General features: G+C 37.4%; 1 protein-coding gene across 4 annotated transcripts in view; it reads left to right on the top strand.

Annotated features, from left to right (window-relative positions):
- SLC44A5 (solute carrier family 44 member 5) overlaps window positions 1-23,124 on the top strand; it is a 370,252-nt gene that overhangs the window by 181,508 nt on the left and 165,620 nt on the right. For 2 of the 4 annotated variants that reach the window (XM_053592520.1, XM_053592518.1), the window contains exon 2: window positions 15,467-15,505. The exons of 1 other annotated variant lie outside the window; for it this stretch is intronic. In XM_053592520.1, the coding sequence (XP_053448495.1) occupies window positions 15,467-15,505 (39 nt within the window). The remainder of the gene's footprint in view (window positions 1-15,466; window positions 15,506-23,124) is intronic. One more of the 4 variants, XM_053592519.1, reaches the window with a different exon arrangement.

The following is a 23,124-nucleotide window of genomic DNA, read 5'->3' as shown; positions in this document are numbered from 1 at the left end:
TATCTATAAGAGTATTTCCAACATTTTCTCCTAGAATTTTTATAGTTTCATGTCTTAGGTTTAAGCATATTATCTATCATGAGTTAATTTTTGTGAGTGATGAGAGATGTGGGTCTGTTTCAGTCTTTTAACAGATATCATGAAAAATAAAACATCAATACTATGTTTTGTTTAAACAAAAATAAAACTGAATACTATGAAAATTTTTATGCCCATAAATTTGAAAAGTGGAGGAAATGGATAAATTCTTAGAATCACACTACCTCCATAGACTCAACCAGGAAGAAACATAACTCCTGAACAGACCAATATGAAGCACCAAAAATAAAACAATAATAAGAAATCTTCTAACAACAAAAAAAGTCCCAGACCTGATGGTTTTACATGAGAATTCTACCAAACCTTCAAAGAACTGGTACCAATATTGCAGAAACTATTCCACAACATTGAGAAGGAAGGAACCCTCCCCAACTCATTCTACAAAGCGAATATCACCTTGATACCAAATCCAGGAAAGGACATAACAAAGAAAGAAAACCACAGACCAATATCTCTAATGAATATACATGCAAAAATTCTCAATAAACTCTTAGCAAACAGTATTCAGCTACACAGCAAAAAAATAATTCTTCATGACCAGTTGAGCTTAATGTCTGAGATGTAAGTTGGTTCAACATACATAAAATCTATAAAAATAATTCACCACAAAAAAAAATTAAAAAAAAAAATAATTCACCACATACATAGAAGTAAAAAGAAATACTATATCATCTTTTCAATAGATGTAGAAAAACCATTTGACAAAATTCCACTTTTTTTTGATAAAAACACTTGAGAAAATAAGCATAGATGGGACATACCTCAAAATAATAGAGATTTAGCCCCACAGCCACAGCCAACATCATATTGAATGGCAAACAGTTGAAAGCATTCCTGCTTAAAACGGGAACCTGACAAGGATGCCCACTATTACTACTATAATTTAACATAGTACTGGAAGTCCTAGCCAGAGCAATCAATTGGTACACCAAATACTTTTTTAAATAAGAAAATAGCTATTCTTCTCAAGAGGATTTCTGTTGAATAAAGTTTTTACCTTCTTGTCATAGCTTTTATGGATTGTAGACAAAAATCTGTGTAATACAACTAATGCTTTTTTCCACATGTGTTTTTCTCTTTCCTGTATTATGTTGTAATCCCCCAATGAGCTGACAGCATATATAAAATGAATAGCCAGAAGCTCTTCAAGAGCTGTATGCAAAATGGCAATCTTAATGAAAGAAGAGGAAAACCTTAGTAAATTTTCCAGACCACTAGGGCACCATTGAGGACAATTCTGTAACTGTCTCTATGTGTTCAGCAAAATAAGCCACAGCACCCCACAGTGCAGCGTGTTGCTGGGAGTACCTTCCTGTTGAAAGAAAAATTAAAATAAGAAGATTAACCTGGCTATCAGCCATTTGTATTTTTGCACATATGGCTTATGGTCGGCATTTAAATTGCTAACCAGTCAATATCCTTCTCTAGACAAAAAAAGGAGCAACTCCTTTTCTTCCCCTCCAAGTTTGCAGTCCTCAGGCCAAGGTGTATATCTTAAAGATATTGGTGGCTTCATTTATCACCTGTACGGCTAGATCATAGATGTCACATTCTATCAATGCTAATTAAAATGATACAAAAGATTCTTAAGACATAGGTATATTTTCATACATGCTCATGGTATATGATTTTCACTTTTCAAGCTATTTCATGTAAGTAATTGTTGTGTTTTGAGAGGGCAATATTTGAAGTGGACCATATTGTACTATGTTTGAAAATGTTGCTGAGAAATAAAACATAACAATCTCTCCCTCTGAAGCAGTTAAGTTATATTAAATTCCAAAGAGGCCTTTTCTTAGATTTACAAATGCTTTCTATTTTCATTTTTTGTCAAACCTATATTCTATATGTTAGAATAAATAATGGCTATCTATTTCATAGCCATTATCAAGTAAGATTTATCACAGTATCAGGAAAGAAACTTCGAAGGCCTTAATATTTTGAGAGAGTTACTTCAACTATGGGACACACATTTTTTCACAGGTCAGAGAATGGTAGTTAGAAGGAAGGCACAAGAATAGAGATTTTAATGTTTAGCATGCAAAATTCCTTCATGACTCATTCTCTACAATTATTGAGACAGAGTTATTATTTAAAAAATCCCTTAAAAGTCTACAAAAAGCATTTTCTTTTAATGAGTGAAGAAAAATGTGTCACAATCATCTAAAAAGCACCATAAACCCAAGAAATTAAGGAACCTCTATTGAAAAATTATTCAAACCCAGGATTTGTGATTTATGGTCAGCAGGTACTTGGGATTTGCTTTTTCAAAAGTTATCTAAACTGAAAAGGTCTGCCTTTTAGTCAAAGTTTACTCATAATCTAATTATCAACACAGTTGGGCCTAATACCCAGCATCTTGTTGTTCATTTTTTAAATTTGTCCTATCTGTTCTGTATTCTTTTTTTTTCCTTTTTCTTTCTCTTTGAATGAGGTTTGTTTTTATTATTCCACTTTATCTTCACCAACAATTTAGTTGCTATATTTTGTCCCATTTTTTAGTGATTGTCTTGGCCATTCAAGCTGCTATACCAAACTACCATAAACTGGGTAGCTTATAAACAACAGAAATTTAGTTCCAACAACTCTAGAGGCTAGAAAGTCCAAAGTCAAGGCATATTAGGTTAATAGATGGTGCCTTCTCACTGTGTTCTTATATAGTGGAAGCCTGCGCTATAGGTTCTGCCCCTACAACCTAGTCCCCTCCCCAAAGCCCTTAGATCCTACTCCTAATCCATCACCGTAGGAGTTAAGATTTCAATATATGAATGTGGCGGAGGGGGGCACAAACATGCAGCCCATAGCAATGGTTGCTCTAGGGTTCCCAGCAGACACATCTCTAATTCACCCTAGTCTTCCTCCCAATAGCATTGTACCACTCCACGCATGCTATAAGAATTTTACACCACTGTACTTCTGCTACTCTTCCCGTGTCCTTGGTCTAATCATGGTTGCACGTTTAAATTCAACATGTATTATAAATCCCACACTGCTATAATTTTTGCTTTAAACAGCCTATTATCATTTAAATAAATTAAAATGACGAAGTTATTTATATATATTTCTGTATATTTACCATTTCGGTTGCTCCTCACATCTGATATCATTCTCTTTCTGCATGGAGAGCTTCCTTTAGCATCACCATACTGATTTTCTGGTAATGAATCCTCTCACCTTCTGCTGATCTGAAAATGTCTTTATTTTATCTTCATTTTTAGAAGATTTTTCTCCAGACATAGAATTTTGTATGAGCAGTGCTTTTTTTCTCCTTCTGGGCTTTAAAGATCTGAGTCTCGTCCTTGTGGATCTCTGATGAAGCCCACTGTCATCTGATCTTAGTATGCTTCCTCTCTACAAACATGGCTTTCTCTGGCTGCTTCTAAGATCTTGTTTTCAGTTTTGCTCTTTTTTCATCAATTTGATTATGGTGTTCTCTGGTGTGATTTTCTTCACATTTACTCTGCATGTGGTTTGATGAGATTCTTAGCTTTGTGGGTTTATAGATTTCCTCTAATTTGGAAACATTTCATACGTTATTTTCTTGAATATTTTTCTGCCCCTCTTTTCCTTTTGGGACTTTAACTATGATTGTATTAGACTACTTACTATTGTGATATTCTTGATATTTTACCCACAGATTTTAGTTCTCTTTGCCTGTTCAAATTCTGATCTCTATCTCCTTGATGCTGCTTCAGGGCTATAATCTGCGGCAGCTGGAAGCCCTACCTTAGTTTATTTCTCCTCCCTTAGACATAACATTCCCATACTCTGAAAGTTGTTATTTATTTTTTTCTGTAGCTATTTATAAGAGGGAAGCAATTAATCCTTCATGAGCAGAAGGGGAAATTTCCCTGCTTTATTTCTGATTAATTCATAATTAAAAAAAAAAATAACTGATCTTTCCAAAATACAAACTAGAATGTATGAATAGGTGAGCAAATTATTACATTTAGGATAAAATCCTGACTCCTTTCCCTGGCTTAGCGGCCCTGCATGACCGGTCCTATCTTTGCTCTGTAGGTGCTCCTTTGGCTGGGGCTGCTTCTACTCACCTTTTATACATAGGCTTGAAGGCCACCTGCTCAGAGTTACTTTTCCCCTGACCCTTTCACTACCCACATGTGAAAAAAAGTTAGGATTTCCTTGTTACATTCTATCATAACATCCTGTAGTTTTCTTCCATGAGCACTGACCATAATTTCTAGCCTTATTTTCTTTGTAGGCTCATTTATAATTGTCCAGCTGTCTGGTGGACAGTAAGCTCCAAAAGGGCAGGAATTGTGTCTGTTTTATGCTTTTTTGTATTCCTAGGCTCTGGCAGATAGTAGACATTTAACAAATATGTGTTGACTGATGTTGTGTAAGCTGGGTAATGGTGAATTCTACACCTTGCAAGGCATGGAATACGGAAAAAGTATTATTTGTATAATTCTGAAAAGATACCTAAATGTCATAGCTTCTCTGCTTTACTGTATTTGGGGGGCCACAAGAAGATCGGTATAACAGGTAAAGACAAAAGGAAATGTCACTTCCGGAGTGTTTTGTGCTTATCACATTAGTTGCTGTAATCTTATAAGAAGCACAGCATGGAAGATCTGCCATCTTCCCATGCTAAAAATAATGATGATTGCTTTTTAGTTAGAAGACATTCTAATTGTAGAATTCGAAAGTTTTCCTAATGTCTCTCAGTCACTTTCTTGTTATGTTGTTTTTCTCTCTTCCTTTTCTGTGTAAAAGCACAATTTTGGCCTTGGCTCTCTGCTCTTCCCATTAGGACTCTTTCTTTACCCATTCTTAACCTTGCCCATAGCTTTTCTTTCAAATGTACATTTTTAACATATTAACTGACGTGGGAGTTGTCTTTAATTTATGCTAGTTTTGAGCCTGGGGCCTCATGAAATATATATAACTGATATGTTGCTTGACCTCATAAAACACCATTGCCTCAGTGAAATTTTTTTTCTTAGTATATTGACTTTGATATTTTTCTCTGGGTTCCAGACTCAAGTATACAATGCCAATATAACACACGACACCTGTACCTAGGGATATGGCCTATGTTCAGAAACACATTCACCATCAGTCTTCCATTCCTCCATTTTTCATCCCCATGGCTGGTACAACCAGCCGACTGGATGTAGTTGTCCAGTTTGGGAACACGGAAGTCATCATCAACTGCTCTTTCCCCTCCCCATAACTTTGGTCAAAGTCTATCATTTTTACCAGTCTAATGCCTTTTGTGTCAATCTATTTCTCCCCTCTCCACTGTTGTTTTCTTAATCCAAGATACAATCGTCTTTCACCCAGAATTCTGCTCTGCTTCCCAGACCTGGTTTCCTGGCATCATCCTCATTTCCCTTCCAGTATTATCCACAATGCACACAGATGAAATATACATCTTCCCCTGCCTAGAACTCCTCAGTGGTTTTCCACTGATACTGTGAGAAAGACAAAAACACAAGCCTACGAGCCCCTGCATAAGGTCTGTTCTCCATTGTTTCTGCCTTTTTTCTTACCGCTCTTTACATTTTTGCTTCTTTCCAATCATGCTAGACATTTATTGGTCCTGTGACCTGAATGCTCTGTGCTTTCTTGTAGGCTTCTTATCTGATGTTGCCTCTGCCTTGAACCCTCATCCTCCAACCTCCTGCCTGTCTTCTAACACTTAGTGCAAGCCTTCCTTGACTCATGAAACCAAGTCATGTTTTCTTGTTTTACAATTTTATAGCACCGCATATCTCTCCTTTATGATATCTCAGCACAATAATAATTCGATAATTAGTTGTGTAATTAGTTGGTTATATCTTTCTCTTAAGTTCCATAAGAGCAGGGCCTATGTTTATGTTATTCCTTGTTAATGCCAGTGCTTAGGACAGTGTTCTGAATAAAGCAAATGACCCATAAATATTTTTGGATTGAAGAAATTTTTGGAAGGTTTGCTAGTACATCTCTGTGCTCACACAGAGGAAAAGTTCTATGTATTTTAAAAAAAAACCCTCACGGTGTTATAACCAATTCAAACCTGACTTGACCAAGTTGGTGGTCAACAAGAATCTGATTTAGGAAACAGTAGTAGTGATCAAGGACATTCAGGCAAAACATGGAAATTTTGAACAAAGGAAATTTTTGCCAACTCCATAAGTTTAGGTCAAAAACCAGGGGGGCGAGTGAGTGACTAGTCACAATTTAGCTCTGGAAAAAAAGAAGCTGACAGAAAAAAGGCAAAAGCCTTGCCGTTCTGATTGCTGGGCTCCATATCCATGTGCAAAATGGGTGGTTTTAGAGATTGACCACAAGAAAGACACTAAAACAACAGACAGTGGAAGAAAATCAAGTCTGGCCACAGAATGGAAAGCTTGGGAGAATGTAGCGTTCAGTTCGAGGATGGTGCCTGGGACTTTGCTTATCCCTTTTTGGCATGGAGCCACAGAATATTCTCAGAATTACTAGTGATTTCTTAAAAATGTGCCACCATAGTGTGTGTCACACTTTATGGGGGCAAGACATGATTGCAAGAGGGACTTTACCTAACAACTGCAATCAGTGTAACTGGCTTATTGTACCCTCAATGAATCCCCAACAATAAAAAAAAAAAAATGTGCCACCAGACTTGGGTAACATCAGCCCAAAGAGTGAAATTTGTGAGTACTAGATCTTTGTAGGCTATTTTATGGAGGCCAGTGTAGGCAGAAACTGTCCCAGATACCATGCTTAGCAAGGTAATTATCTAAGAACGGGTGAAAAAAAGTTGTAGGACTTGAAAATTTTATAGTTCCATTAGTCAACAATTATTTATTGAGCACCTAATGTGTGCCAGGTATTAGTGATTCAATAGAATTCTAGACAGACATAAATAGATATACAATATCCCAGATAGCAGAAAAATCAGTGTCAAATTTCACAAATATTTTAATAGTCCAAGTTTATGAATTAACGCCATTTATAAGAAAGATACCAACAAAAGTTGTCTTGTGCTGAGCTTGAAGTCAGCCGAAGGTTTATAGACACAAATGCCTTACGAGAGAGGAAAAAAGGCAAAATAACAAACTCTAACATGGGCATGTTTGTGGATATGCTAATTATTTGAATTGTTAATACATTTCTACTCTTATTTGGGGGGCATATGTTCCTGAAGCTGCAGATTGTACCAAACTCTACATGTACTATGTATTTTCCTATACGTGCATACCTCTAACAAAATTTTATTTATAAATCACATACAATAAGAAATTAATAACAATAATTCATAATAAAATAGATTATACCAAGATATGTAATAAAAGTTATGAGTGTGGTCCCTCTCCCTCTCTCAGTATTTTTTGTTGTACCGTACTCACTCTTCCTGTGATAAAGTTAGATGATGCAATCTTTACATGATGAGATGAAGCAAGGTGAACGACAGCCATTGAGGTGTATTCTTAGGCTGCTATGGACCTTCTTATAATGTGTCAGAGGGAGGATCACCTCCTTCATGTGACTCTAGATCATTGAGCTGTGATGGTATCAATGGTTGTATGTTAGGAGTAGAGGATGTCCATGACTAAGAGGTGGGGAATGTATATACTGGGCAAAGGGATAACTTATATCCTGGGCAGGATAGAGCAGGATGCCTGAGACTTCATCATGCTACTCAGAATGGCATGCAATTTAAAAGTTATAAGTTATTTATTTCTGGAATTTTTCATTCAATATTTTCAGAACTCAGTTGACCACAGGTAACTGAAACTGCAGAAAGTGAAACCGTGGATGAGGAGGGACTACAGTAAGCTTATTGATGGGATCCTCTATTGTAGAAATGGGAAATAAGATTTTACTCCACATGCCCCAGAGCAACATGTTGGCCTGCTTTTATTGAAAAGGATTCTGAGGCTGTTTCTAGGCTCAAAGTACACAGTAATAGAATTGAAATGCTTGAAATGGGATGTACTTATGGAAGCACTTGGTCAATCAGATTGGTCCTCTTTGTTCTGTGTAGCAATGGAATTTCCTCTCCCTCCCCATTCATTAAAATCCAATTCTTTATTAATTTATTCAATAAATATTTATTGAATGCATATATGTGTCTAGGACTGTGTTATAGGCTGAAGATACAAAGATAAAAAGACATAGTTCTTGCACTTAAAAGAACTTACAGTCCAGTAAAATAAAATGACAATGTTATTATATTTAAAAAAGAATACCATGTCGCCGGGTGAGCAGTATTGTGAGGTGCTGCTTTTTTTTCCCCTTGTTTTCTTCCTTATCAAATCTTAGCAAAATCTGCTGCTTTAATTAAATATTAAAGGTAGGCTGAAAACTGTCATTCTTAACTCATTTGTAGTGCAAGATGAAAAATCTGGTCAAATTCATAAATTGTAGTGATTGTAGTGAATTGTCATTCAAAAGAGAACATTGTTATTTGAGGAGTTTGATTTTCATTGAGGATCCTGGTTGTGTTCTCCTTGTATGTGGTGATTGGACTCTATTATGGGTCAATGACCTAGAAAGAAAGAAGCCCCTTAATGTCCCTTCATGGCCATTTAATCCTTTCTCTGTATCCATCACGGAGATACTTGGCAGCCGTTGCTCATCCCAGTTGCACTCTTTCTTCTCTCTGCCCACTACCTGGACTGGACTGTGGCTATTATTTTGTGTCTGACCTTTAGAGGTGGAAACATAATTAGACATTCTGCAAAGGTGGATGAATATATGTGAACTGATCTTTAGATTAACCTTCAGATTTCTCTTTGGGGTTGAGAAATTGTTGAGTATCTTGGCATCGGACAAATTTGCATAACCTGCTTCATGGGCCATATTTTGCTCTTCCTGCCTCTTTGCACTTGAGACCTCTTTTCCTCTTCCACTCTCTAAACATGTGTGTTTAAGGTAATATATTGAAATGAGTAAGAAATGCTGAATGTCTTTCTTTACCTAATCTGCTCTACAGTCCCATGGACATGGAGAAAACTGTGACATTGACTATGCTTCTGAATCAGAAAATGGGATACAGCCTCACGTCAGTAGCCCAATCTGAATCTCCAAAGCTGCTTCCATGGTCTATACTTCTTCATTTTTGAGGATCATGACACTTCCTCATTTTTTCTGTCTTATTACAGTAATTTCCCTATGTGCTATCACTGCCTCAAGAGATATGGTAATATTCTCATCCTTACTGGCCTGTCGACTATTCAAGGGCCAAGTGGGGTCTTGCTATTTCTTTATGACCCGAGTTACAGAGAGTGGGCACTCAAGAACTTTTGAGTGAATGGGCAAAAACAATACAAATCTATTTTCATTTAAAAGAGTAAATGAATGTAACAGGCACAATTTCTACAGATGCTCTCTTCCAGAACACAGTGCAAAATCAATTAGGTCAGATTTTTACCAATCGTTGAGAATCATTTTCGAGTTGTGATTTAGGCAGCTATTAGATTCTGTGCTCTGTGCAGTTTCTACCTCCCTTTTCTCACCTCCCTTGCTGTGCATCATTATGTCATTTTACAGAGGCTGACAGGGAAAGAGACTGAACCTTTCCTTACTCAAAAGGCAGTGCCAATTCTGGACAGAGGGGCTGGGCTCCTGGGGGGCAGGGGCCTATTAGGATGACATTGCTGGAGATGCTACCTCATGGGTCTTCATTCAGTGAACCCTTGGTCTTTGGGGGGACGCAGAGTGATTGGCTTTTTTTTAAATTGCAAATTAAAACAGGCAGTAGTATATGTTGAAAAATATGACTTGCCTTATAAATAAGCATAGCAAGTAATTAATTGCATGAAAAATTCAGAAATGGCGCGATTACTGTAGAAATCTATCCTTTTCTTTAGCTACTCTTATCTGCTATTGATCACCCAGATGCCATAATTTCTGCAAGAAATTTGTACTGTATGTTTCTCTCCTTCGGGACATCTTTTAAAATGTAGTTAACACTACTATCAGTAAATTACTCAATTTCCTTTTGAAATGTGTGGCTTATTATACTCACACCATGATTTATACTTTAGTGTTAAAGACATCCGATAAAAGGCTGGGACATGATATTTGAACTTCTGGAATAAGAACAAATTGAGAAAATTGAAAAGGAAAAGTGGGTACACAGTATGAGTTAAGGAATTGTGGAAAATATATGCTCATATATGTGTATGTATGTATTTATGTGACAGAGGATATTAAGCATAGTGGCAAAAGTTCCTAGACAGCCAAGTGTCTAACCAGTGGTTCTCAACCTTCCTAATGCCATGGCCCTTTGATATAGTTCCTGTGGGTCACAATCCACTGCTTGAGAACCACTGGTCTAAGCTCTGACAAGAACCTTGGTCCAAAGCTTCCTGTGGTATAGTACTAAAGGGCCATCAGGAGTTTTCTGCTCTCCATAAATATCAAAGAAGATTTATCATAGCATTGTATTTTTGGAGGGGATATCATTGGGTATAGTTTGATGTGCACATGTTTGCTTCCTAGTTCAGGCTCTTTCCTGAAATATCAATCATTTATTAAAATTAATCATTTTAAATTATTTTGAATGATAAATAATTAAAATAGATTTATATTATATTCATTCAACCAAAACTCATTGAGCAGTAGCTCCTTGCTAAGAGTGGGGCTACAGAGAAATAGGAAGACCCTGTTTCTTCTCTCCTAAATCAATAATTACCACTTATTTTCATCCACTTACTTTATTTTCATGTGGCACCACCTTTGGGGGCTCAGTAAGGAAAGACACTGGCATTCACCAAGGTCCCATGTAGTGGCAGACACTGGTGATCATTTACTCCTGTGATGAAGCTCCACCCCATTTTACAGATGAGTTGCCTGAAGTCCTACGGGGAGTGAGAGGCAGTCCTGTGCTGGGCCTCTTGGACACCACCGTGGGCATGCAGAAGGCAGAACTGTACATCCTCCGTCTGAAATGTATTTTTTCAGGCTATGAGTTTTCAAACCCTTTATATTCCATAAAAATTTACAGTATTTCTAGTTGCTAAAATGTGGCATTTGCTCCTCTTCCCTGTAACCGTTCTGAAACTCTGATTTTATAGATGTCCATCTTTGCTATCATCTCCTCTCTCTGGGTGAAACATTTCTTGTGTGGACCATGTTTCCTGGCCCTTTCTCTGCTGAAGTCTCTAGGCCTTCTCTAACCCCACTACTATTGAACTTTTTATTTAATTTTCATTTAAATTTTTATTTGAATTTTTATTTAAATTGTGTCTACTAGATCTGCAAGAAAGGTTACTGATGCTTAGGATAACAAATTTTGTTTTGTTTCTGGTACCATGATGCCCAGAATACTGTTACCTCTTTGGACTCAGTAGTTTTTTTTTTTTTGTTTTTGTTTTTTGTGGAACATAAGAGATTACGGGTGATACTCAGGGACCTTGCATCCTACGGCTCAGACCTCAGTGCTCTGGTGTACATTTTCACAACAGCATCTCAGTGAGGGGGCAGTTAGGGCCTTCTACGTGGCAGTTGGATGTGCCCATTCACCTTCCCATCGCTCTTCTCCTGCCCTAACTCACAGGATTCAGGCCCCAGCGCAGCATCCTCCAGCCACTCTGGCCTCCGGGCTGGTTGCCAAGCTCATTCCCATCACAGGCTCCCCACCCCCGCCTGTTCTTTGCTGAGACTGCCAAATGTCATGCGAGCTCATCCTTTAAATCCCATAGTAAATGCTGTCCCCACACCATGTACTTCTCCTTCCTAGTGCATGTGCAAGTAAATAATTATTGACCTGTTATTTGTTAGACCCATCATCCTGATGCATTGCACACAACTCCAGGGGGGCAGGGATTCCCCAGTTCACCTGTGTAGTCCCAGTTCTCTGTGTAGTATTCAGTGCCCAGTAACAGGTCAATAAATGTTTGCTAAATGAATAAATAAATTTTAAAAAGAAGAAAGTGATGAGCCTCTGCATGTAGTTGTGCCCATGCCCTGAGTTGAGTTCTTGCCCTAGGTAAGGATTTTAAAACAAGCCTCTTTGTCAGTTGATGCAGGCCCTGGGCTTGCAGACTGCACATCTCTAGAGCGTAGGCAGTGAGTTGGGTGAGGGTGGAAGTCAGGACAGAATGGAAAATGAAGCAGTCTGCAGCGGCTGACCCTCGGGGCACCTGCCTGGTGCACTGCATTCTAATGAGCTTATCAAGATCGGCACAGTTTGGTCAGGGAGCAGCAACCAGAAAGGGTCCAATTCTGCCAGCAGTGTACAGCAGTGGCAATTCTGCCAAGGAGAGCCCTGGAAATTGAAGTAAATGGCAGCGTCCTACCTCTGGGCATCCCATCCTCTCTATGCACACACAGGCATATTTAAGCCAGAGAACTGGAGTTCTGAGAGCAGGACTCAGTTTCCGAGGCTGACAGAAGTGAAGTAGGAGCTCAGGGCCAAAACCAAGCACACGGGCTCAGAAAAGGGGAATGGAGCCTAGAGACCTGGGCAAAGCAACTAAGGCAGAATCCTAGATTCTCACAGGGCTCGGCCCCCACATTGGGTGAGGGCAGGCAGCTGACAGTGGCAGGCATGCTACAGCACTCCAAAGGAGCTCATCCCTGGCACCCAAAAGCCATGGAATGGACAAAAGTTAGGGCCATAAGGAGACATGCACCCAATATTCTACCTCCTACTTACGTGTTCTGAGTACTAAAACATGGGCTGTGTGGGAAGGACCAGGCACTTCCATTTCAGACCTTATTTGTTAAAGTATTTTGTGTTACTATAGAAGCAGCATTATGCACATTGCAGACAGTTGGGAAATAAATCCAAGTAAATTTAAGTAAATAAAGCAGCATATTCTAGTACTTCCTTCCAGAAATGTAATTTTTTTTTTTTTACAAGAATGAGACTTTGCTTTATATGCTTTTTTGCTACCTGCTTTTTTTGTTAACAATTTCCATCTTTCCAGTTCAACAAATGTTAATTTTGTCTAGTGTTCTTCTATATTTCGATTTTTACAACAGTCCCCGCCAAATGTCTCTGTAGCCAAATGTCTCTGTCCAAATCCCAACTTCATCCAGGGCCAGACCCTGCCTCTGGTGGTTGTGCCCCTCGAGTCTCTTCGGAGCACCATAGTCCCTTTCTCTGACACTCACCTGCTGTCTTGTGGGTTCTTCTCTGGGATGTTGTGTAGTGTGTTTCTTTATTTTTTATAAAGTGTATGTTGGGTTAAATATAAATGGTGGTCCGTTAAACATTTTGGACTAGAATACATTCTAGGTTTGCTGTGTAACTTTCATTGCATCCTTTCAAGAGAAACATAATATCTAGTAGACCCACCACTAGGTGCTATTTACTGTACGTGAGTTCAGGACCGGGGTCCTGGTTATTGTTAATAAGATCCCCTCATACTAAATGTCCCGCACTAGGTAGAATAGGCAGGATGCATATCTAACAACTTCTCTTACTGGAGATTTCAGTCTTCCCAGTTGTTGTCTGGGTCAAAATAACTTGGCTTCGGTATCTGTACACACCAAAAGGTGTGCATAAGATATGAATTTTCTCCCAAACAGCTTTTGAAAAAGACATTAGCTAGCAGAGAAAGCTGGCTCAGCCATCTTGTAAATTGATTACACTAAAAGTGAACTTTGATTTTTTTTTATTCATTATGCAAAATCCGGGAAGAAAAAGTCAAAACTATATTGCATAATATTTAGTCTGGATGACAGGAGATGAGCACCCGGGTCTTGCTTCGTTTGTTTGCTTTGTTTTGTTTTAATTTTTAACCAATGACACTGCAACCTTGGGTAAGTACTTTCAACACTCTGAGTTCAATGTTCTCATCTATAAAACAGGGCATACAACACTGATAGTATGTGGTTGTTCTGAGAATTTAAGTATGTCTGTGAAGCACCAGCATTGTATGATAGTAACTTCCCAGTTTCCTTCTGCTCTCTCATGGAGGCCCAGCCATCAGGGCCCGGGAACAGAAATAACACCATTAGGGTTGGATGTGGACATTCCATTCCACTTTTCAGGCATCAAACCTTGCACATACATGCTACTCTAATAAAATCAATAAGAAATGGTCATTTTAAATGATATTTTTGGCACTATATCTGGCTTTTCAAATAGTATGTTTGAAAACCAATATGTCCCTAATAATGGATACCATGCTAGTGATTGTGAGCCAGCACTGCTAGTTTTTAAGATCTGGATGAAGGGTGTCCTGAAAATATTATGAATAACCTTTATTTTTGTGATACATTTGATACTGCCAGAGACTAGTAGTTATGCTGATTATAAATGGACTCTGGACACACCTATATCTAAGCTTCCATTCCAGATTCCCCACTTACTAGCAGGGTAACTCTAAATGAAGCTTAAACCCCAAGATTCACATTGCTCCTGGGAACCTCAGCTCTTCAATTTTAGAAGAGACCTGATTATTCCAACTACTGAAGGGGTTGTCATGAATATCAAATGAGATGATGTAAATGGAACATGGCACCTAGTACCTAGTAAGTATTCAAAAATCGGTTGCTATTTTAATTATCATTATTATCTTTCTCAAGTGAGCACAATTCACAAATGATCACTCTCCCTGGAATCTTTATCCCTATTATGACTCTCAATGATTTGCTACCATTAGATTGACAAGGAACATCAATACTAAGACCAACTGTTGTATCTGCTCAAAGGTCTATAGCAGGAATTTTCAATGGTTTTAATGAGTTGTTAAGTCTGATAAAGCACCAGGGAATAGGGTGTTTATAGATAGTATTATTATTTCTTAACATATATGAAGCTTAAAGAATTGGAATGCTATCACTGTTCATTATGGCACATGCTACTTCTCCCTTCCTCAAAATAACAATAATTTTTACCTTGCAAATTGAATAGGCTATGTTCATAGCGATCATTGGGGAGCTTCTGTTAAACTTAAAGGGCCACCTGTGATGGATTTCAGGTGGGCTGCTGACTTTGAATTGCATCTCTCTAGTCTATGCTGGCTATTGTGCATACAATTAAAAGGTATTTAGTGCATAATAAGTTTCTTATGGCTAATGTGTCTTCGGAGGTTTTAACAGTAACAGAAAGTGAAAATAAAGAAAATGCCTCATCTCTTGGTGATGAATTATTCACATCTGTACAATTCACTTCTGTCCAGATCACATACACTGTACAAGACATGGATGAAAATGAAAGAGTCAATGGCTGCATTTCCCCACCCCAAACTTCTTACCTCAAGCACCTTCATGCAATTTTTTGTTCTGGTCACTTCTCAAGATTCGATGCTCATTATCAGTGGTATTGGGTGTTAAGTGTAAATTTGTCCAGTCAATCTGTTATTGTGGGTGTTAAAGTCTAAGGATTAGGATTTTTTAGGACAGGGAGAGATGGGTATGGAACTCCTGAGTCATCAACCCCCACAAATATTTCTCTGCCTTTTGTGCTTTTTCCTAGAAGACCCACCAGACACTCCTTCTGAGGAAGAGGATTTTGGTAAGTCATGGCCTGAGTATAAAGTGCTAAGTTACCCTTAAGTCTTTCATGGCAGTCTATCCTTCGACAACTACATAATTCTTTAAAAATCTAGAACACCTACACATTTGATTGGTAAAGGATTGGTGCTGACTAAGGCTTTTTAGATCCTTCTTTCAAGTGGCTGATTTCTCCATGTTTATGGAGTTGTAGAAGAATCACCTGAAGGGCATCATGCAACTACTGACACCTTATTACACTAGTTCACCTCCGAAGTCTTATTCCCTTCCTAAACTTCCATCTTGATGTATGACTTTGACATCCATCAAGTCATACATCAAGTCATACATCAAGACTTTCTTATGCAAATCTTTCTTTCTAATAAAGACCTCCACCATCTGGCTTCCATGACACTCAGAGTATTTTCCTTGTCCTCTCCTGTTTCTGACAGTTGGCTCTCTCCTTAGTTATGTATAGTTGAACCAGCAGCATGGGTAGCACCTGGGATTTAGAAATGCAGCATCCCAGGCTCCACCCCACACTTACTGAATTAGAACCTACATAAGCTTCCCAGGTGACTTATGCACAAATGAAAGTTTGAGCAGCCCTGACTTCAAGAACTGCCCTTCTTTCGTGCACACTCCTTGCCCCTGGGATATACAGATGGTTACGTCTATGCTGTAACTTCCAGCATTACTGGGACTCCTAATCCTTAAGTATGAAGGTTAGCATACATGTGGTAAGAACTTTAAAAGTCTGTTCTATTAGTGACTTTGAAATATGTAGTCCACCATTATGAACTGTGGTCAATGTGTGGTGTGGTGATAGGTAAGTTAATTAGCTTAACTTAATTTTTCTGCAATATACACATAGATCAAAATATCACATTGTACCCTATAATTATGCACAGTTTTGTCAATTAAAAAACACATTTTTAAGAAAAGATGATCATTGCTATTTTTGTATTTTCCTACCTCTGTTCTCAAAGCCCCTTTATTGACTCATGTGCTTTAATTTTACTGATTATTTTTATTTTTAATTTTTCTATTTTACCTATTTAGATTCTACTATTTGTTCTCTGACATAGATTTTATTCTTTCAAGTTTCCTTCATACAAATTTTGTCATTTGATGACATATGGCCTATAAGGTAAAACAGTAGGTAATGTAACCTTTTGTAGTGGCTATTTTTTTTTTTTTTTATTGTTGGGGATTCGTTGAGGGTACAATAAGCCAATAACACTGATTGCAATTGTTAGGTAAAGTCCCTCTTGCAATCATGTCTTGTGCAGTGGCTATTTTTTAAATGTTCATGTGTAATTTTCTAACCTTAGAGGTTGGCTTAAAAAGGTGAAAAATGTATCAGCAGATGTTTTTATTCCTACCTTGGAAAAAAGTAGAAGCCAAGCCTTCTTGAGCCGTCCAAAGTCAGTAAGTTGTTCTGCCTCAAAAGATACCATGAATCAAAATAATGTTCACTCCTCAGTATGATCTGAATTATATTTTCATTCATAAACCTTGTCTTCTCAATTAGGATAAAGTAATTAGGACTATAATAAAACCCTCATCTTTCTCATAAGGTGGTTGAGATAAATGAGCAAATGAGGTACAAACACTCCACTTCTGATATAAAATAGCCTACATAACAAAAAACCACTGAGGGCTGCTTTTGCTTGGATGTACAGAGTCAAAGAACAGGGGAAAGTCAACGTAGGTTACTGACTATGCAACTTCCATTCTCCCAGAAAAGGTATATTGGGAGAACTCACTGCAGAATCATGGCCAGGAGGAACTACTGGTTTTGCATTTACTAAAAGTGCATCTAGACTGGGGAAATGCTCCCAGATCCTAAGAGTGTTGCACTTGGATATAAGGAATAAAGGGGTGGCAGGTGTTGCATCTGCACTGGGCAAATGCTGCCATTTTTGTTTTTTCTTTTGGTCCATTCATTCAACAGTTATTTATACTTTTTTAACTAGCTTGGCACTAAAGAAAGCTTAACTGTGCTAATAGCATGGACAAGCTTGGGAGAATTGGAGTATTGTTGAGGTTAGCCCATTCTTCAACAGCCTTCTGTTCAAAAGAAGCTGAGCCCCAGAGAGGCCAATGACTTGCACCCACGTGCTCCACTTCCTCTCCTCATCTTTTCCAAGGCTAGGACTGCCACCACCCTGCTCTTGCAATTACCCATCTCCTTCTTGTACCATTCCCATCCACATAGAAGGCTTTCATTTTCTTTTTTCCTTCTTTCTCAATAACCCACACCAACAGGAACTGTAGCTGCACTCATTCATGAAATGTTTTTTAATCCATTTCCAAAGACTCCTATCTTGCTCCTCCAATGAAGGATTCTCCTCCTTGCCTTATTCTCAGCAGAATTTAGCACAGTCAGCTATTTTCTCTTTCGAAACACTTTTTTCTTCTGCTTCCAAAGTACCATGTTGTCCTGGGTATCCTCTTATTTCTGAGTCTCCAACTCTGCCTAATCTCTCACCTTTAGAGTCTGAATGTTGAAGAGCTCCCAGGATGCATTTTCTCTTTCTGACTTCTTAAATGATTTTATTTGGTTCCATGAACATGCTGTTAACTTCTAGATTTATGTCTGTTGCTCTGGCCTTCCTTACTAACTTCATATCCCACCAAACCCATTCTGTGTTTGTCTTCCCAGCTCTAATAAGCGTGCCCCATCTTACTGTCCTCATCCAAGCCACTGTTCTTTCTTTCTTGGACACCTGCTATAGCCTCCTAATTGGTTTTTATATTGTAGCTGTTACCCTACTCTGGTCTATATGCCATCGAATAATCAGAGGAATCTTTTGGGGCAATTTCTAGTCTCAAAATCAAGCAGTGAACTGAGCAACAAATAACAAATGGCTATTTAATTTTCAAAGCACTAAGACTAATGATCTCATATTACTTTTTTCCTTACTAATCTACCTTACTATACACTTTATCTACCTTACTAATTTAGTTTTAGTAAATCACAAGAGCAAATACATTTGTCTAATGAACATTGTGTCATTTTGGAATTTGGCTATTTTGACCCACCAATTTTATTCTGACATTTTTACCCTGAGGATATTTTGACTCTGTTTCTAAATACCAATATTTGATTGGATTTTTAACATCATCAAAGAATTCATGAGTTTTTAGTTTTGTGTTTAAAGTCTATTAATTCGCTTCCTTAATTTTTTTTGTATAGTTAGCTATTTATGTTTTTAATCCCTTTTTATCCTACTAAACTTACTTTGATTGGATTAAAATATTTTCTCTGTCAATTTTGCAATAAAGTTTTGCCTCATTGATTATGCTTTATCTACATCAAGTTTCAACAGTGGTACCTATTTCATTAAATTTTTTATGGTTATGTTTTTCTCCCCAATCTAGTTTCCCAATGTCAAATTTTGTAAGAAATTTTCAATAATTTTTCTACCAATTTTTGGTTAATAAATATTACCTTCAGAAGTTGTAGCTAGTGTGAAATACAAAAAATTGTATTTTTGTTAATTATTTCTTTAAAAGTTGAATGTCTTAGACTTGCCTTGAACTATTTAGTGCTCTGTATGTCAGCTGAGAAAAGCATTCTGAATCAGATTCATTCTTGTGGATAAAAATCAAGGATACTGCGTACATCCATATGCATTTTCATAAGAAGGTTTGATACAATATTAATGTTATGTAAAATAGATAATCACCAATAAATACAAATACTTAAGGAATGTCTACTGCAAACTGAATATAATTTTTTAAAAATGAAAGTAAATTTCAATTACCATTTCTATATCTCTGAGGACTAGAGAAAAGAAAGATAATACATAATTATGATTTCGATCCCCCAGTGAGTCCTGTTGAATTAGTATAAAGGACACAGCTCTTCTCTCCAGGCAGCTTTTCCAAATACAAATTTCACACTTTCCAAACAAGGGCTTTTCTTTGTCACTGATTATGGGTATTAACAGGAGTTGAAGGAACTGAAGGGTTAGTCACCAAAAAGACAGGTCTTGGTCTTGAATCACGACAATTCTTGGCTTTATAAACAGAATTGATACGTTCTCCTAGAAACTTGTTCCATTTTCCTTCATGGGCCTTCACTGAGTTGCTGTAGCATTCTAATGGAAGAAGAGTTTAAGACAGCAGTTTGGATTTTGCTGGAAGTAAGGATTCACTATTTGAGCACTTGTCTTTTGGAGTAATTCCATTCTCTTCCATCTACTTACATAAATTATGTCTGTGCTCCGAAAGGGGTTTGGTGGTCTCATAACAGACTGGTTGTATATTAAGGTTGGCTGTGTCATTACAGGTACACTTCCCATTTGAGGAGGAATTCCATATCCTATCACGCCTGTTGGTGTAGTAGCAGGATAGGCCATAGGTCTGAATCTCTTAAGAATTCTCAGTCTCTATGGAATTGAGAGAAGCATTATATAAATGCATTAATCCTTATAGTTGATTCTGTGCCTAGGATTTTGCCAGGGAACAGTTCACTGACTAAGAAAAGCACTACGTTTTAAATTCAGCATTAGTGCATTGGAAAGGATCTTTACCACTTTGTGCTTGGCATGTCATTACTTTCCATTTGACATTAGGGCCTTTCCAAAATGAATGTGAGGAATTGCTTTCACTTTAAGACTTTCTTTCCTTTCAGTAAAACTCTAGGAGGTGTTACGGGATGGGGAAGGATGGGGGATAAAAATCCTTGAACCTTTTATTTGGCTCATGCCATGTTATGATCATATACCTTTTAAATAAGGGGAAATAGTATCTTTAAAGTTAATGTCTAGCCAAGAGTTTAGTAAATGAAGAATTAAACTAGACTGTTGATCTGCTTTTTGTAAATACATCTTAACATTTGGGTTGAGAGGGGCCTTATGAAGGAGAGTTCATTGTAGGAAAGCAATTCTGTACATGAGTTTAAAGCATACTTGTTGTATTGTCTCTCCAGATTCTATTTTTGTTTTCAATATTAAAATGTCCACAAAAAGAAAGTTCAATGTCTTTAAATGTAAATTTTTTGCAATTTTCAGGGTTGGTAACAATATGTGATGCTTCAACTCATTTTGAGCATTATTCAACCCACTTCAAAAAAGGGGAAAAAAAAACTCCACTATACTATATATGCTTTAACATTCTTAATTATGCCATGAATTTGCCATGACAATTTCTACTTAATCTAATTTTACTTGAGTTAAATTGTATCTTGTGTTAAATGTTTTTAGTGTCAAAATTCCAGAATTAAAATGTTCTCCTATAATTTTAATTACTTTCCCCCCTCTCAGTCAGAATATCAGTGTTGGTAGAACAATTGAAAATTATTGCCCAAATAGGTTTGACTTCAAATAGAAATTCCAGAAAACCTAAAGGCATCTTAGGGGATCAAATGTAAATTTATGAAATAGAGTTCTTCTTTCAGCAAAACATGTTCTGTAAATGTGTCTTTGGGTTTCACGGGGAGAGAGTTCTTTCCTTACCCTGGAGCTTTACTTCCCATGGCAGTTCAATCTGCTTTTCTCTTTGTGGTTGGATGGACTGCCTCTTGGCACAAAATATGACAGTCAACTCTTTCTTCCTTATGTGTGTGAAAAATAGCTTTTAGAGGGCTGAACTAATTAAAATATGTGCTCTCCTCCCATTTTAAATACCAATGCCTTCATTTAACTTTGATAGATTGGGTTCAGTAATTGAAATGTGTATGTCTCTCACTGATTAATTCCTGAAATAGTTTGGACTGCCTGTCTATCTCTTTACAATTATTAAAAATAGGTAAAGTGGCTTCTCTGGAATGGATGTGATGTGATTGCTCAAAAGTTTTTTGCTTTTGAATTTTCTTGGGAACCAGGAAAACTGAATGTCTTGTGCTGAACGAAGCTACCTGGGTCTTTTGAGTATGTTGATATGACAAGAACAATAATAAAATAATTATTTTATAGCCCTCTCTTGTGTTGGACACTATTCATAATGTTTGCCTGTGCTCACCCACTTAATCTACCCACCAACTCTTTCAGGCTGGGTCTTTTTTCCATTTTATAAATGAGGAAACTGAGGCTTAGAGGGGTTAAGTAACTTGTGCAAAAAAGCACAGTAATGATCTGACACAAACTGTATAAAGTTTTGTATTTAAGAAAGACTTTATATCTTGTCTTTAATAAAAATGAATTTTGATTCGCAGCCTTAGGAAGTGGGGTGAACTGATAATTTCCCATCGTCATATCCTTGTTGCACATAACTAGATGAAGCATGGCATTTGAAGTGTTTGATAAAACTGGGTCCTGCCCCCTCTATTTCCTTCATGGCTACCAAATCCAATAGGAAAACTGAAATTATTTCTCTGTGTCAGATGGAGACCACAATCCCAATCCTTCCCCTCACTCCTCTTTCTTAACACGCTTCTTGGTTTAGTTTTTCCCTGTAGAACGTGCATGGTGTTTTCCTGTAACCATCTAAACTGATCGATCATACTGCTGAGAAGTCTGTGAGGACAAACCAGTCAGTAGAGATTTACTAAATGTTCTGTTTCTTATTAAACAAGAAAATTGCATTTCCCCTCCTATTCCTGCCTTTCTCCATCTCTCTGACATCCCCAGTTCTCACTAGCCTACCTCACTCCCACTCTGATCCTGTATCAAAGTCTCCTGTGGGGTCCTGCAGGAAACCATATACCTATGAATTTTGGTTGAATGTTCTGGATGCAACCTAATCTCTTTACTAGAATTACTGTGCTTTCTGCTCCAGGAATTTTATTATTTCTGTCCCCTTTTTGTTGCCTTTAAGAACTCTGCGGTTCATTGGTTATTCTCTGCTCTCTCCACTTTGAATCAAAATCATTGTAATCTCTTCAACTTTGCCTGTTGTAGGCGTTTTTATTAACAAGCATTTATGTAGGACTTATTAAATGCCAGAAGTTTAGAGATAGACGGAATCTCGGGATCATCATCAATCCTCAATTTATACAAGGGGTGGTTGGTTTGGGGTGGTGGTTAGAGGACTTGCCCCAATCAGATTGTTAATGGTGGGCCAGGACTAGACCCAGGTCTTAGAATCTGTGCTCTTTTAATGTTATGATTGTCTGCCCTTATACTTTCAATTTGCAGTTTTTAGTTATACCTAGGCTTTCATAATATTCTTAAATTTCCCCTAAAATCTTAAAAATGTTAACAAGCATCCTCTACCTTTTATAAGTAGATAACAAGAATGGCTTATTATGCTAAACAGAACCCAACCCCTGCCTTATTTTTCCAATCAGAGATTTAGGATACATACTTATATGTTAAGAGTCCTGATCCATTTGCCTCCACCTCTTTATCACAGTTTGGTTTGCTTTTTCATAGGATGGGTGCAGAGCATCCAAGATTTTAGTACAACATTAAGAAGTTAGAAATACTTATTCTATATAAATCACACAAAGAGATCACCTCCAGGAATTTATATGAACACACCATTGAACATCCTTTGCAATAGGAACCATGCTTGGGAATTCTCTGATCAATATGCTACCTAAGCCTGAGATAGTCCCAGTAGTTGAGAAGATGAACAGAATAACAAAAGATTTTTAAGTGGAACAAATTTTTTTTAAGTGAAGAAATTTCAGTAAACAAACCATTAAAGTAATACTTTTCTTTCTCAAATCATTATATAGGTATAAGT

This window comes from Nycticebus coucang, chromosome 5, assembly GCF_027406575.1.
Source record: "Nycticebus coucang isolate mNycCou1 chromosome 5, mNycCou1.pri, whole genome shotgun sequence".
NCBI lineage: Eukaryota > Metazoa > Chordata > Mammalia > Primates > Lorisidae > Nycticebus > Nycticebus coucang.
This window is presented reverse-complemented; position numbering and strand designations above follow the sequence as displayed.